Source organism: Pteropus medius, unplaced genomic scaffold (genome assembly GCF_902729225.1).
Source record: "Pteropus medius unplaced genomic scaffold, Ma_sr-lr_union100, whole genome shotgun sequence".
In the NCBI taxonomy this organism is placed as follows: Eukaryota; Metazoa; Chordata; class Mammalia; order Chiroptera; family Pteropodidae; genus Pteropus; species Pteropus medius.
This window is the reverse complement of record NW_024352789.1, coordinates 590,377-605,661: the sequence shown is the minus strand read 5'-3', so window position 1 is coordinate 605,661 and position 15,285 is coordinate 590,377. Positions and strand designations below refer to the sequence as shown.

The following is a 15,285-nucleotide window of genomic DNA, read 5'->3' as shown; positions in this document are numbered from 1 at the left end:
ATCCTATCCCATGGGTCTATGTCTGCCTTTACGCCTATACCACGTTATTTTGATTGCTGTAGGTTTGTAGTAAATTTTGAAATCAGGGAGTGAGTGCTCCAGTTTTGTTCTTTCTCAGGACTATTTTGGCTATTAGGGGTCCTTTGAGATTCCATATGAACTTTGGAATGGGTTTTTTCTGTCTACCGAAAAAAAATGCCATTGAGATTTTGACAGGGGCTGTACTGAATTTGTAGATTGCCTGGGTAACGTTGACATTTTAACAATATTGTCTTCCAATCCGCGAACGTGGGATGTTCACATTCATTTATGTCTTTAATTTCTTTCAGCCATGTTTTGTAATTTTCATTGTATAATTCACCTCTATGGTTAATTCCTAAGTACTTTGTTCTTTTTGGTGTTTTTATAAATAAAATCGTTTCTGTAATTTCCTTTTCGGATTGTTCAGTTTGTGTACAGAAATGCAACTGATTTTTGTGTGTTGACTTTGTATCCTGTTACTGTGCTGGATCCGTGAGCTCTGAAGGTTTCTGTGCGTATGCAGTCCTTAGTATTTTCTACGTATGAGACCATACGATATGAGAACAGAGATAATGTTACTTCTCCCTTTCCAGTTAGGATGCCCTCTGCATCTCTCTCTGGCTAGACTGTTCAATACTGTGCTGAGTAGGAGTGATGAAAGCAGGCTTCGCCTTGTTCTGATCTTAGAGAGAAAGCTTCAGTCTTTCATTACTGAGTATTATGTCTGCTGTGGGTTTTCCACATTTGAAAAATTATTTTAAGGTAGTTTCCTTCTCTTTCTATTTTGTTGAGTGTTTACATCATGAAAAGGGTTCTCTATATATTCTGCATGTTTCCTCCCAGTCTGTAGATTGCCTTTTCCTTTCGTTGTGGGTTTCGTTTGCTGTACAGAAGCTTAAGTCTGTTGTAGTTGCGCTTGTTTATTTTTGCATTTGTTGCCTTTGATTCTGGCGTCAAACCCAAACATCATCGCCAAGACTCATGTCGAGGAGCGTATGCCTTATGTTTTCTTCAAAGGGTTTTTTTTTTTTTGTTTTCTTCAAGTTTCAGACATTTATTAACCAGTGTAAACCTCATCATAATACACCAACACGATTTCGTGCATTTGGAGGGCAGATAGTTCCCGGTTAAGTGGAGAATAGTGTGGATGGCTTCTGGAAGACCTTCAGACTAAGCAGCTTTCTAGCGGAACATTTCATTTAGGAGTCTGACCTCTCTTCAGTTTGCTGAAACCGACATTCACTGAGTAGAACCTGTATCGCTCATTGGGACCCAGTTTATTCCAGGGTTCTGGGTTATTCTTTCTGTCCCAAGAGACATCTGGATTGAATAATGCCAGGTGCCCCAGTACCTCCTGCCCCAGTGACGATGAAGAGGGGGGTCGAGCATGGATGCTTCTGGGCCTGACCGAGGATCTATCTGGCGGGGCATGGTTACCGCCGAGGACTCGGGCCCAGAAGCAGAGAAAAAAAACTGTTAAGGTCCGGGACCGGGCAGTCTCTGCACAGATGATGAGAGGATCTCCGCCTTCTAAAGGTTTTATGTTCAAGTCTTTAACCCACTTTGAGCGGATTTTTGTGTATGGTGAAAGACAGTGGTCCAGTTTTCCAATTTATGGAAGAGACTCTCCATCCCCTATTATGTATTCTTTGTTCTTCAGTGGTAAATTAATTATTTCTAGGTTTATTTCTGGGCTCGCTATTCTGTTTCATTCATCTATGTGTTTTTGTGCCAATATTACATTGTTCTGATTACCATAGCTTTGTAATAGTTTCAAATCAGGACGCGTGACGCCCTCTAGCTTTGTCTTTCTTTCTCAAGATTGCTTTGGCTGTTGTCTTTTGTAGTTCCATACAAATTTTAGGATTGTTTTTTTCTACTTTTATGAAAAATGCCATTGAAATTTTGATTTTTATTGCACTGAATTTATAGACTGCTTTATTTAGTATGGACATTTTAACAGTAGTGGTTCTTCCAGTCCGTGAGCATGGACTGCCTTTTCATTTATCGTGGCTTCTTTAATTTCTTTCATCAACGTCTTGTAGTTTTCGGTGCTCAGGTGCTTCCTCTCTTTGGTTAAAGTGATTCCTAAGTATTTTGTTCTTTTTGCTGCTATTGCAAATAGGACTGTTTTCTTCATTTCGCTGATTGTTCAATACTAGTGTGTAGAAACGCAACTGATTTTTGTATTTTGAGTTTGTATCTTACAACTTCGCTGAATTTATTAGTTTTAAGTTTTTTAGTGGAGTCTTTAGAGTCTTCTCTATATAATATCACGCCATCTGCAAAGAGTTTTACTTCTTCCTTTCAAATTTTGATGCCTTTTCTATCTTTTTCTTGCCTAACTGCTCTGGCTCGGGCTTCCGGTACTAAGGTAAATAAAGGTGGCCAGAGTGAGCACCGATATGTTGTTCCTGATCTTAAAGGGCAAGTTTTCAATCTTTCACCTTTGAGCATGATGTCAGCTGTGGCTTCTCACATATGGTCTTTACTATGTTGAGGTCCATGTCCTGATATATACTTTGCTGAAAATTTTAACCTGAATGTTGATTCCATTTTCTGCCTTTTGATTGGAGACTGATCCACATACCTTTGATTACGGAGGAGGGAACGCCTTCTGTCACTGTGCTATTAGTTTTCTATGTGCCTTACAGGTTTCTTGTTCTTCACTGCCTGCATTCCTGTTTTCTATAGTAAACAGTTGATTTTTTTATAGTGAAATGTTTAAACTCCTTAATTTCCTTTTGTGTACGTCTACAGCTATTGTCTTTGTGGCTACCACAGGGATTACATTTAACATCTTAAAGCTGTTACACTGTAATTTTAATTTATAGCAGCTTAACTTTAGTAACATAAAAACTCTGTTCCTTTACAGCTGTCCCTACCCACCCCCCTTTAGGTGTTAATGTCGCAAAATTACATCTTTATATATTGTGTGCACAAAAATATAAACAAATAATTCTTTTAAATGCATTTGTTTCCTAAATTATGTAGAAAACAAGACTTGGAGTTACAAACCAAAGTCACTACAATACTAGCTTTTATACTAATAATTGCATCTTTTCCTTTAAATGTCTCTTAAATCATGTAAAAAACAAAAAGTATAGTTACAAATCGCTGTTACGATAACACTGGCTTTTATAACTGCCTATGTGTTTACCTTTGTTGAGATCTTTACTCTCCATTTGGCGTCAAAGTACTATCTAGTGCCTTTCATTTCACCTACAGGGCTCCGGGAGCCTTTCTTGCAGGGCAGGTTTAGTGATCACGAACTCCCTCAGCTTTTGTTTATCTGGAAGGTCTTCATTTCCTCTTCAATTCTGAAGGGCGGTTTTGCCAGATACAGGAATCTTGGCTGACGGTCTTTCTTTTAGCGATTCAGATCTACTGGCCCACTCTCTTCTGGCCTCCAAAGTTCCTGATAAGAAATCTGCAAAATTTATTATTGAAGATCTCTTACATGTGATGATGTGCTTGTGTCTCTCTGCTCTCAAGATCTGCTCTTTTTGAAAATTTCATTATAATGAGTCTTTTGGTTTGTGTCTTTTTGGACTTCATCCTAGTTAGAGTGCAGTGAGCTTCTTGGATGTTTATGACCATGTCTTTCATCGAATTTGGGAAATTTTCAACCAGTATTATTTCAAATACCGTTTTTTTATCTTTGTTCTCCTTCTGGGACACCCATGAAGCATACACTGGTTTTTGCCTGATGGTGTCACAGAGCTCCTTTAGGATCTGTTTTCTTTTCTTCGATCTTTTTACTTTCTGTTCCTCGGGCTTGATAATTTCTACTGTCCCAATCTTCAAGTTCACTGATTCTTTTCCCGGCTCAAATCTGCCTCTGAATCCCTCTAGTGAATTTTTCATTTCAATTTTGTACTTTCCAGCTTCATTTTTTTTTTTTTTAAGGCTATCTCTTCATTGATATTTCCATTTTGTTCGCACATTGTTTTCATGACTTTCTCCACATCTTCCTTTAGTTCTCTGAGCGGCTCCAGGGCAGTTGTTTTATAAGTCCTTGTGTGATATATCTGCCATTAAGTCTTTTTAGGGACAAATTCTGTTGAATTATTTTTTTCCTTTGAATGGGCCGTACTTTCCTGTTTCTTTGTATTCCTTGTGATTTTAATTTGAACACTGAACGTTTGAATTTAATAATGTGGTAACTCTGGAAATCAGATTGTTCCCTTCCCCAAGGCTTGCTGTTCTTTGTTACTGTTTTTGTTTCTTGTTTTTGGTTGTTGTAGGTTATCTTTGCGCCAAGGATCGGCCTGAGGTGTAAACTCAGTGTTTCCTTATGTCTTTTCTGAGCCTTTCCTTGGATATGCACAGTCATTTTGCATTTACCCCCAAACATGCAGTTGTTTCTGAATGTTCTAGTCTTTAGTGCCTGGCTCCTGGAAGGGGAAAAGTGAAAAATGAAGTAGAGGAAAAGACGACACTGGCCCTTTCAATTTCCTGTAAGTAAGTTACTTCAGCTGAAGGGAGAGGGGTTTCCAACGATGGTGGGAGGCGTGACAATGGCTGCCTGCCACTTCTGCACCTCTGTGATCGGAAACAGGAACCAATGATCAGAACAGAGATCTCTAGTATTTGGACGACAGGGTCTTTTTCACCCACCTAGCTCATGCAAGCTGTTCTAGGAATGCTTGGACAGCTGCCTGCCATTTGGCTGGGGGTGGAGGATGGGCAGCTGCTACTGCTCATACTGACGGAAACAAACTGCAGTTTACCATCTAAGCCTTCCCCTGGAAGTTGCAAGCCTTCAAAAGACTTCAGAATTCCAGAATTGTTTACCAGTCAGATTGCGCTAGTGCCACTGTCTAAGACGAGATAGATTTCTCGTGCTTCCTACTCCACCATCTTTCCAGAATTCTTTCCTATCCTGCTCTCCTTACTGAATTGTTTTTTATATGTAACTTTTTCCTTCGTGATAGCATTCTAATCTACATCACTTGTTTTTCTTCCTCGTTATGACAAATCAGTGTAATAAACACGCTGAAAGAACCGATATGAGAAGAACCGTGTAACACAGCGCCTGAGCCGCACTAAGCAGTCAGTAAGTACTAAGTAGCATCATTATATCACTGTGCGCATAATCGTAGCGCTCTGGGAGTGAGCAGCTGGGGCGCAGTGAAGGAGGAGCAGCGGCTCACTCTCGGCCTGGAGGGCCGGGTGGAACCGGCAACCGCCAGAGCCGCTGTGGAAGCGACTGGCACTAGATCAGTCCCTGGACACCCTCGACGCCTTCTGCTCTGCTGGGTTCTGGCTTCCCCGTCCCCTGCTTCCTTACCATTTCTGCATTTCACAATTTGGGTCACAGCTGTGGTTGATGAATCGCGCCTCATTTCCCATGCGGTAACTGTCAATCACCATCCCGCTGTCCAGGTTCAGACAATAGTGGTCACTGTGATTATGATACTGCTCAATCATCCTGTTCCTGAAGAGGAGAGAATTGATTGAAAGCCGCTTAATCATTAAGCCGAAAGTCAACTGCAAGCCTTCCACTTTCCATTCCAAGCCGGTACCTCTGCCGTCCGCCCGAGGAGCGTCACGTTGCACTGTACCTGAACTCCTGCTCGCTGACGACCTCCCCTAGGTATTCAATGATGAACTGCCCCGCTTTTAGGGGTTCTTTGGTTCTGATTCCCCAACCTTTTTCTTCAGCTCGAAATCGTTCTAGACACTGCACCCACTCATGCCTCTGTATCCTCTGGTTACAGCACTGCTCACCACAGGGGCAAGTGTTGGGGGAACACTCAGCGAAGATCATTCTAGAAAGAAAAGGAATAACTATGTTAATTAACATTATATATGCCTTCGTGACCCCATTTTATGTTTTACAAGAATTTTTTAAATGAACATATGCAATTATCTTCACGAGGTTAGACTAATTAATAAGATAATAATATATAACTTCAAATTTTAATAATGCTTAAAACTTCCAAGCCAAGTTGCAAACGCTGAATGCTTCTTGTAAATGATCAAGCTAACTGTCCACTTGGCATCCGGGTAAAACCATCACACGTGGCTCTGTGCTCGGAGTAGCTGAACTGCGGCCCACAGAGGGGCTGACAGTCAGATGGTCACGCTGCACTCTTGTTGTGAAGTAGCTCGTGACCATTTACGGAGTTTTTTTTTTAAACTGTGGCAAAAAACCACATAATTTACCATCATAACCATGTTTAGGTGTGCAAGTCAGTATATTCACATGGTTGTTTTATAGGCATTTCATATCTCATCGCTGTGCGTGACATTTCCACGTTAGAAAAAAAGCATGTGCAGTCTATACGACTAGCTGAACAATGTATCATCTCTGGTGAATGAACAAATAAAAAATTCTGAACTCAGTGACGAAAGTTGTTAGCTTACATCTTCTCACTGCTTTCCTTTGTAAATTTCTAGATCTTTACTAGGAGCCACTTTGCTTTCGTGGGTGGTTTAGAATCCCAGTAAGGCTATTTAGCACGATTAGAACAAGGGAGGGTTGAAAATACAGCGGTAGATCAAAATGTCACATTATGTTTACATGCATAACTTACAAATCTTGTAAAGAAAATGTTTAACAGTATACAATTTAAAGTTCTTTCAGAGTCATTTGATTTCTTCTTAAAAAAATATCCTTATCTCAAGGGTAAACAGCACCCAGTGTCAAATCACATACCGAGGAGTTAGCAAAGTATCCACCGGACTATTTTTCAACTTCAGACAATCGGCTTAACTTGTGAAAAAGATGCCGCCTTACTGTCAAATTCGCCACCTCTATTCTTTCTTTTGCCGATTTCTTTGCTGCAAGAATCCTGGTGAACACTCCTAAACATGCCCTCTTTTGGGAGGCCTTCTAGATCTCCTACGATAAAGGATTTCCCATCTCTTCAATAACAACTCCTCTCTTTTTATCAATACAGGAAGCCCTTTTCCCTGTCCATCTTCCATGGCATGTTCCTTATTCATCTCTTCTTTAGAAGGCTCATTCCTTTTCGTGGTTTCGACTGTCGCCCCTTCACAACACCTCGCCTGTATTTTCATCACACCTCACAACACACAGTACACTTTAGGTGAGTAAAAGAACTGAAATACAAACGTAATAGAGAGCTGAGGTGAAAGAGACCTCAATTTTTAAGTTTCTGCCAGAGAACCATCACTCAGCGACTGCTAAAAATCTAATTTCTAGAGGTGAAGCACTGAAACACACTCCGTTCGTTCTGACGACCAATGTAAGCCTTTTACTTCTTTATATATATAAAAAGCAGAACGTACTTCTATTCATTGTGCCTGAAAATCAAAACTAAATGTACCAAAAACTGAAAGCAGACGCTGCAAACTAAGATATAAAGTCTCTGATGTAGCAGTATAAATTTCCAGTACTGTTAGCCAGATAATGCCCTTGGAAACAAGAGCATCTGCCCCTCTGCATGTTAAGTCTAGACTGGAAAGCTCCTTCTTCCACGTGGCGAGACTGAAGGGTGAACCGCCACGGGGAGCGTGCGGATGTCACCGACTGGACGCGCCCGGCAGTCACACCGTTCCCTGTGCGCTGCGAGTTTCTATGAATATTCCCACTATGAATCGTGCCAGGTCAGGAAGGAGTAAACCTGAGAGGGGAGAGAATCATCCCTGTGTTTTGGGACCAAGAATCTGAAGACCTAGGACTCTTCTGGAGCAGAAGGTAAAATGTGGGCTTCCAGAAGTTCTCGCTGGTGGGCGGGTGGGAGGGAACTGCAGAGACCGGTGGGCGGGGCGGTGGGCGGGGCCCTGCCTTGCAGGGCAGGCCTGTGAACTCTGGAGCAGTCCAGGCTGGGGGCGGCCTCTGTGGAGAGCTGACAAAGTGGGCTCCGCATATGCTGTGAGCAAATGGGCACCGGGTCACAGGACTTTGCTTGTGGAAGTGCGGAATGTTCTGGAGCAGCAATGGGTTCGCGGTGGACAATGGACGGAAGCGAGGACCCACTGGGGAAGACCTGCAGAACTTATAAACGGTACTGGTGAGCCCTAGAAACGGTCTGGAAAAGAGATCGTGTTTTTAAAGTATTTATTCGAAGTGACTATAAAAACCCATTACTCGTTTTAAAAAAGGGTCCCGAATCAAGTGTTCCTCGGGCTGCGTGCCGCCGAGTGCACTTCCACAGAGGGGTCCTGCGCAGAAGTGGGGGTGGGTCCCGCGGATCCTCTAACCTCTCAGCCCCAAACAGGTACAGAGCCTTGATACAAAAACAGGAAAGACAGGGCTGCTCCGGCTGTTAGGAAGTTCCACTTAACTGAACTCCTGTGCGGGCCACTTGTAAACACGTAAGGGAGCATCCACTGAACACGTTTTAATTTTTCGTAGGCATTTACCACATTGTTCATTGGATGCGTGACCCGGTAGTGATCATATCCTCGTGATATAAAGCTGTCAGCATTGTATCCGAGTATTTGTTTTTTCTCATTTTTTTTTTTTTTTTTTTGAGAAAGGCAACACTATGGGAAGGGTAAATGTGATCTCCATACCAACGAAATGATACAAGACAACCGATGCAATTATGTAAAGGTAAATACCCAAATTTCAATTTTTAAGTGATTAAAAAACTACTTATACAGTAACCAGGGTGGGACAGTGGAAAAAAAACATGGCTTTTGAATCCAACCAATGTTCAAGCTGTCGCGTCACTAAGTGGCGTGTGATATGGAGCAATTTACTATCCAAATTCCAGGTTCCTCTCGCCTGCCTCAGGGGACAACTGAGAGGAGAGGACGAGGCGATGAGGCGGCAGCTACGCTGCATCATCCCACAGGTGATAAGGTATAAAAAACAGAGCACGCGAGCATCTAAGGAAACGGACACGTAAACGACCTCGAGATCACAAACTTCCAAAGACTTCCAAAAATTAAGCCAAAGAAATACTTAAGTACTGAAAATCAAGTTCGACGTGAATACCTAGAGGCAGCGAAACTATGGGGAAATACATTCGGATGCTGCTGGTGATACCAAAAGTCACTCGGTGTTCTGAGCACGGGTGCACAACATACATGCAGTGAGACGCACGGAAGTGTTCGGTCCGTGCAGGTGATTCTGAGCATGCGCCCTAAGCGTTAAAAGGACCCACACGGAGCTCCAGGCACTGCCGTTTTCATAGCAAAACACTGGCGAGAACGGCAACGCGGAGCTGCAGGAGGAAGGCGGCTACGGCACGTCGACCGCACGGGAGACGCCGCGCCCCTAAAAACGACGAGCCGACGCGTCGAGGTGTGTAAAACACCTGTGAGTAAACGACGTCGTGCGCAAAACGCAGACTACCTGTGCCACCAGCCATTACTACTAGTGAAACGTATACGTATAACGACACGGTATAAATTTACGGTGACACAGATGAGACAGAATTTCCCACTGGCTGCCCAAGCAGGAGCTACCGAAACACTGGCTCCCTCGGCCACCAGGGCGGCTTACGAGACGAGGGACGCGGTTGTCTTTGGCCAGGAAAACTACACGGAGCAGGAAGTACTGGTGTGCGTTTCACTGGTTCTTTTTTGCTGTAAATTTGCTAAATGTCACTAAAACCAACAAGCTACCTCCACTCCTTTGTCTCTATCAGACGCTTCCATTTTGAAATCTCACTGCCATTTTTGAATCAATGCGCAAATGAAAACCATACCCTTTATCTGCACACCAGACAGAGTCTACCTTCCTCCCGACAGCCCGCACCCCCCTCGCTGGCATCACGGACTCTGTCGTCACGGTGGCACCTGCTATTTGCTGATGGCTTAACCCAGTCCCCTGCCCCCACGCGTATACAGGCTTCCCTCTTCTGGCTCACTGCCATCATCCTGCTTTACTCCCTCATTATGGCTACTGTATACTAAAATCCAGGATGTTTTCTAGAACCGTGCTTAATTCTTTCTGAACACTGTCTCATATAACCCTCGCAGCCCGCAGCCCCAGCCCCCTCCCCACAAAAAAAGGCATCATTTTTGGTAGAGAGGAGAAGTAACAACTTTCTTCAGGTCTCAGAAATGATCAAAGGACTTCGCCTGGGCGCATAAGACTAAGTCTCTCTCTTTTTCTGTCACTCTATCACCCCGCGTCTGGTCTCAACGGTTGTCTCTGCTCCCCGCCCCAATTCAGAGCGGAAGCCCCGCCCCCGTGAGCTGTTCCTTAGCCTGCGGGAGGTAAACGGGTTTATATGGAGTCGGAGGGCGGGAGCCTCATGATGGCATCAGTGCCTGCTAAGGACACGGGGAGGGAGGCGGCCTCCTTACTCTCGCGCCACGAGCACGCACCGGGGAAGGGCCACACAGAGAGAGGGAGGCCGTCTATGAGCCAGGACGTGGGTCCTCACTAGACCCTGAATCTAGACTTTGGATTACATCTTGACTTTGGATTACGGCCTCCTGAACCGAGAGAAATAAATTTCTGCTGTTTCAGCAGCTCAAGTCCATGGTATTTCGTTATAGCGGCCCGAGCCAGCTGAAATGGCCCGTCGTTATGTTTTCTACATTCCTGTGCAACTTCCTGAGGAAATCAGAGCCTACTTAGTGCTTCCCTCCAAATGAAGTGTCCCGTGTGCCTGAAAGCCGACGCTCGCGAGGGTCAGCCGAGCACGGTACCTGTTGAGGCAGTCGTCCACACAGCCCTTCCTGGCGGCGGCGTCAGGCTTCTTACAGTTGCACGTGGGGGCCTCGTAACCAGAAAGCGGCTTGACGTCGACGTAGACATCTTGAGAGAAGACAGCGGAGAATAAGTTGTGAACACACAGGATAATTTTTTAAGTGCCAGGCTAAGACCACTGAAAGTATGGAAGCAGAAAAAATAGCTCCCCGGTTACTCACTTGAACGGATTTTTTTATATAGTGGGACATCTGGCTTTTTGTATAGCTAGAAAAAAAAAGAAACATCTTGATATAGCATTTAACTTCAAATGCCAGACAGCAGCATTAATCACTAAAAATACAGGAAATCATCCACGTGTTCTGCCCACATGGAAATGTCTACAGGACTTTCTGGGCCGGATACGTGTGAGGGAAATTCTTGGTGTGATCGCTTTTTACCCTGAAATAAAAAAGGTGACTTCCCAGATCAGGGGAGAAAGAGAACTAGGTTCAACAAGAGAAATATAAATATAAAATAGTCTAAAGATGCAGTTTGAATGCTGTGTTTCTCCAGCATGTTGGTGAATACGCAAATGCAAGTCACAGTGCAGACGGAAGCCATTCATCGGGATAAATGCACAGTCTATCTGCCGCTAGGAACAAGGGGGAAAACTTGCCTGGGGCTTGTTTAGATGGCCCAGGTAGGTACATGAAATTAAAAAGACGAGTGCCCTGGCTTTATCAGGGTGGGTACTGTCGGAAAACACACATCTCACGTTTTAATTAAGGCAATTAATTTAGTGAATGAAGAAGATAGCGCAGGCAGGAAAATGGAGCTATCACATTGTAATCAAGAATGCACGAGGTAAAAAAAAAAAGAATATATTAGAAGAGAGGCAGCCAGCGGGCCAACGTTTTACCACAGAAGACGGTACCGAGACCCAGCGCCCTGGCCTGAGTTAGAGCGTCTGGATCTGTAAGGAGAATCCCACCGCCGCGCCTCAGCGAGTGCCGTCGAAGCGCACGGCCTCCCTCCCTGTCGGAGCTCTGGGACCAAGGCCTCAGACGGACCGCGATCCTGTCACCAGAGCAGACAATGCGGAGGGAAACGGCCATCCTTCTGGCTTTCCCAAATTAAACTCGGGTGGAATTTTGGCAAAACTCGGGAGCTTGTTCGCCTCATTTGCATGACTAGTTTTATTTCCCAATGGTTATTCTCAGTATCGGGTTTGGGGACTATAGCTTAATATATAAATTACTGGGGGAAACTCTTCAATTAGGGAAGCGAGAAAAAAATAGTACTCTTCTATTTTTAGTTGCCAATATATTTAAAGATCTTTTAAAAGTACAAGAGTGTTAAACATTTTCCCTGTTTCCTTTAGTAGAAAATTTTCTTTTGTATGTGAAAAATAAATTCCAAACTCATGGGAAGGAGCCAACAAAAATAAAGCCTGAAATTTCTTAGTGCTGCTGGCAGTACATCTAAATTCTCCGGAGACCTGCATCAAACAGGATTCTTATAGAACAGACTCTTTGCTACCAAAATAAAAGCCCAGAATAATAACAGAAGGCTGCCTAAGGAAGGAGGAACTTACTGCTATTTTGAAGTATGAGTAAAGGCAAATAGGTCACATTAAATATGGATGCAAATTCATTTTTTTAGTCTCTAACCTTCACAGGGACACTTCTCCACACCTCCTCAAATGAGAGCATAACGAGGAGGCAGAGAGAAAGCCTGGCTCCCCCGCGCCCCAGCTGAAGAGTGCAACCTGGTCAGGTGCCTCGCTGTACCTGATTGTGCTTCCACTGCCAGAGGATGTCGTAGGGGAGCTGGAAGTCGATTCTCTTTTGCCTCAGATACTTCCCTGCAACCAGAAACACCATCGGTTTCAGTATCACTCACACAAAGGGCCTCGGAGCCACAAGAGCTAATATGCACTGACTAGAAAGATAAAGATTTAATTTTATAGATTTTTCCCATCACCAATTTTTAATTTTAGCTACTCTTTCCTATTGTGTAGTACACACTAAGGACACACACACACTCATACACACACACACACACACACACACACACACAGAGGACTTGGAGGTAGACGATCTCTACGAAAACAGTCCACTGACAACCATGCAGCTAGGCAATGAGCAAACCAAAACAGCGTGAGAGGACACTCAATAAAGAGAAAGATCCTGACGGCTTTGCCTCTTGCCTTTTTAAGACGGGATATTAAAATCGGACAGAAACTTGGCTTTTTTTTGAAAAACAAGGGGACTGACTTCAAAAAAAGTTTAGCTTGTTTGTACATAGTCTGAGTACCGGATTACAATATCACTCATGGTAAGAATTACTTCCCCTTTGTCATTCTGTATACATGGTCCCCACACTCCCCACCGAAAAGCCATCGTGGGAGTTCTGAGAGAAAGTGGCAGTTTCTGAGTGAAACGTGCATCATCAAGGGGTTATAAACGACGATCGAAGACACTAAAAAGAATCTGTTTAAAGTTCACTTAACAAAACACTAGTAGAACTCAAGGTCTGACCTTGTCGGCCTGAGGAAAGGGAGGTGAGACCCAGGAAGACAGGGGAACTCTGATTTTTGCCCCGCTGGAAGAATGTCAGCTCCAGGAGGCAAGGGGCTTTTTGTTTACGGGTGTTTTGCAAGCATCTCGAGAACCGTGTGATCGAAGAGTAAGCACTGAGTAAGCATTTTCTGAACTGATGAGTGGATGGAAGCACTTATTCCATGGCACGAGCTTGGCGATGCTCCACCGAGTGCTCCCTCTTCACCCCATTAAGCAATAGCATCACCTTTGCTCACCTCTTGAATTCTGCTCTTCTTAAGCACAATATTTTTCTTCATTTTTTTTTGATTGGTTCACTAATTATTTTCCCTTGGTTTTACTGAGATATAATTGACACACCTCACTGTATAAGCTTAGGGCATACAGCGTAATGGTTTGACTTGCAAGTATTGCGTAATGATGACTGCTAGAAGTTTAGTTAGCATCCGTCATCGCTCATAGATACAATAAAAAGGAGAAGCAAAAAAAAGAAAAAACATCTTTTATTTCCCTGAGATGAGAACCCTGGGGACTTACTCTTGAGCAGTTCTGATTTTATCACGCGGAGTGTTAGCCAGCCAGGCCGTGGACACCGCCCCACGTACCCATGACCCTGAACTGGAAGTTAACTTCTGACCACCTTTCTCCTATTCCCCCAACCCCAACCACAGGCTCTGGAAACCGCGAGTCTGATCTCTTTTTCTGAGTTTGGTTTCTTTCTTTTGGATCCCACATACATGTGAGATCACACGATGTTTGTCTTCCTGTCTGAGTCATTTCACTTAGCAAAGTGCCCTCAAGGTCCTTCCATGTTGTTGCAAATGGTAGGATTTTCTCCTTTTTCTTTTAAATGGCTGATTAATATTCCACTGTATACAGACATTACAAATTCTTTATCCATTCATTCCTTGATGGACATTGAGGTTACTTCCATGTCTTGTCTTGGCTGCTATGAACATGGAGCATAGGTATCTTTTGAGTTAGCGTTTTTGGTTCCTTTGGATATAATCCCCGAAGTGGAACTGATGAATCATATGGCAGTTCTATGTTTAATTTTTTGAGGACCCGCCACACTGTTTTCCATAATGGCTGTACCGGGATAATTTCTTAAACACGACCAGCTCCTTCCTGCCTTTACATTCTCATGTGTCATTCCTCTCTGCTAAAATCGAATTCTCTATGCCGAACTGTGCCCTTTGCCTTGTCCTAAACCTTATCTGAGATTTTAATATAGCTATTGTAAACAACTGCATCCAACCCTGATCGCTAGACCCGCTCGCTCCGATATGGCAGTTAATGTAATTAAAACTGTCAACCTCTTCCTCTGGTGTTTATACATTTTGTGTAAATTCTTTATCGCGTCATAAAGACATCCTCCCATTCATCACACGTGTGCTAAGGAAGCAATATTCAGAATGTATAAAGACACCTAAAGCTCAAGAACCAGAACACGAATGATTGAAAAGTGGACAAGGACTTGAAGAGACTTGAACAGATTTCACTAAAGATATACAAATGGCCAATAATACGCAAAGAGATGCTCAACATCGCTAATTATTAGGGAACTGCAAATCAAAACCAGAATGAGTTTCACACCTGTTAGGATGGCTACTATGAAAAAACAGAAAATGACAAGTATCATCAAGGATGTGGAGAAACTGAACCCTTAAGAACTGTCGGTGGGGATGTAAAATGGTGCAGCCACTGTGGAAAACAGTATGGCAGCTCCCAAAAAATGAAATGTAGACTTACCGTGTGATCCAGCAATTCCACTTCTGGGCATAGACATAAAAAAATTGAAAGCGGGGTCCTCAACAGAGAATTGTAAACCAAGGTTCATAGCAGCATTATTCACAACTGCAAAAAGGTGGAAACAACAGAAATGTCCATCGACAGATGAATGAATAAACAAAACGTGGCGCGCGCGCGTGTGTGTGTGTGCACACACACACACAAATACTATCCAACATTAAAAAGGAATGAAATTCTCATACATGCAACGACAGGGAGAACCTTAAAGACACTGTGCTAAGTGAAGTAAGGCAGACACGAAAGGACAAATATTGCGAGATTGCACTATATGAGGTATTTAAAATAGTAAAATTCACACAGATAGAAGAACAGTGGCTGCCGGGG

General features: G+C 43.4%; 1 protein-coding gene across 5 annotated transcripts in view; it reads right to left on the bottom strand.

The window, feature by feature from the left end:
* The window catches only part of ASH1L (ASH1 like histone lysine methyltransferase), a 108,147-nt gene that overhangs the window by 21,017 nt on the left and 71,845 nt on the right, over positions 1–15,285 (bottom strand). For 4 of the 5 annotated variants that reach the window (XM_039849607.1, XM_039849609.1, XM_039849611.1 and 1 more), the window contains 6 exons: positions 14,902–15,006; positions 12,379–12,452; positions 10,828–10,873; positions 10,606–10,714; positions 5,589–5,795; positions 5,315–5,461 (listed from right to left, as the gene is read on the bottom strand). In XM_039849607.1, coding sequence (XP_039705541.1) covers positions 5,315–5,461; positions 5,589–5,795; positions 10,606–10,714; positions 10,828–10,873; positions 12,379–12,452; positions 14,902–15,006 — 688 coding nt within the window. The remainder of the gene's footprint in view (positions 1–5,314; positions 5,462–5,588; positions 5,796–10,605; positions 10,715–10,827; positions 10,874–12,378; positions 12,453–14,901; positions 15,007–15,285) is intronic. The other variant, XM_039849610.1, reaches the window with a different exon arrangement.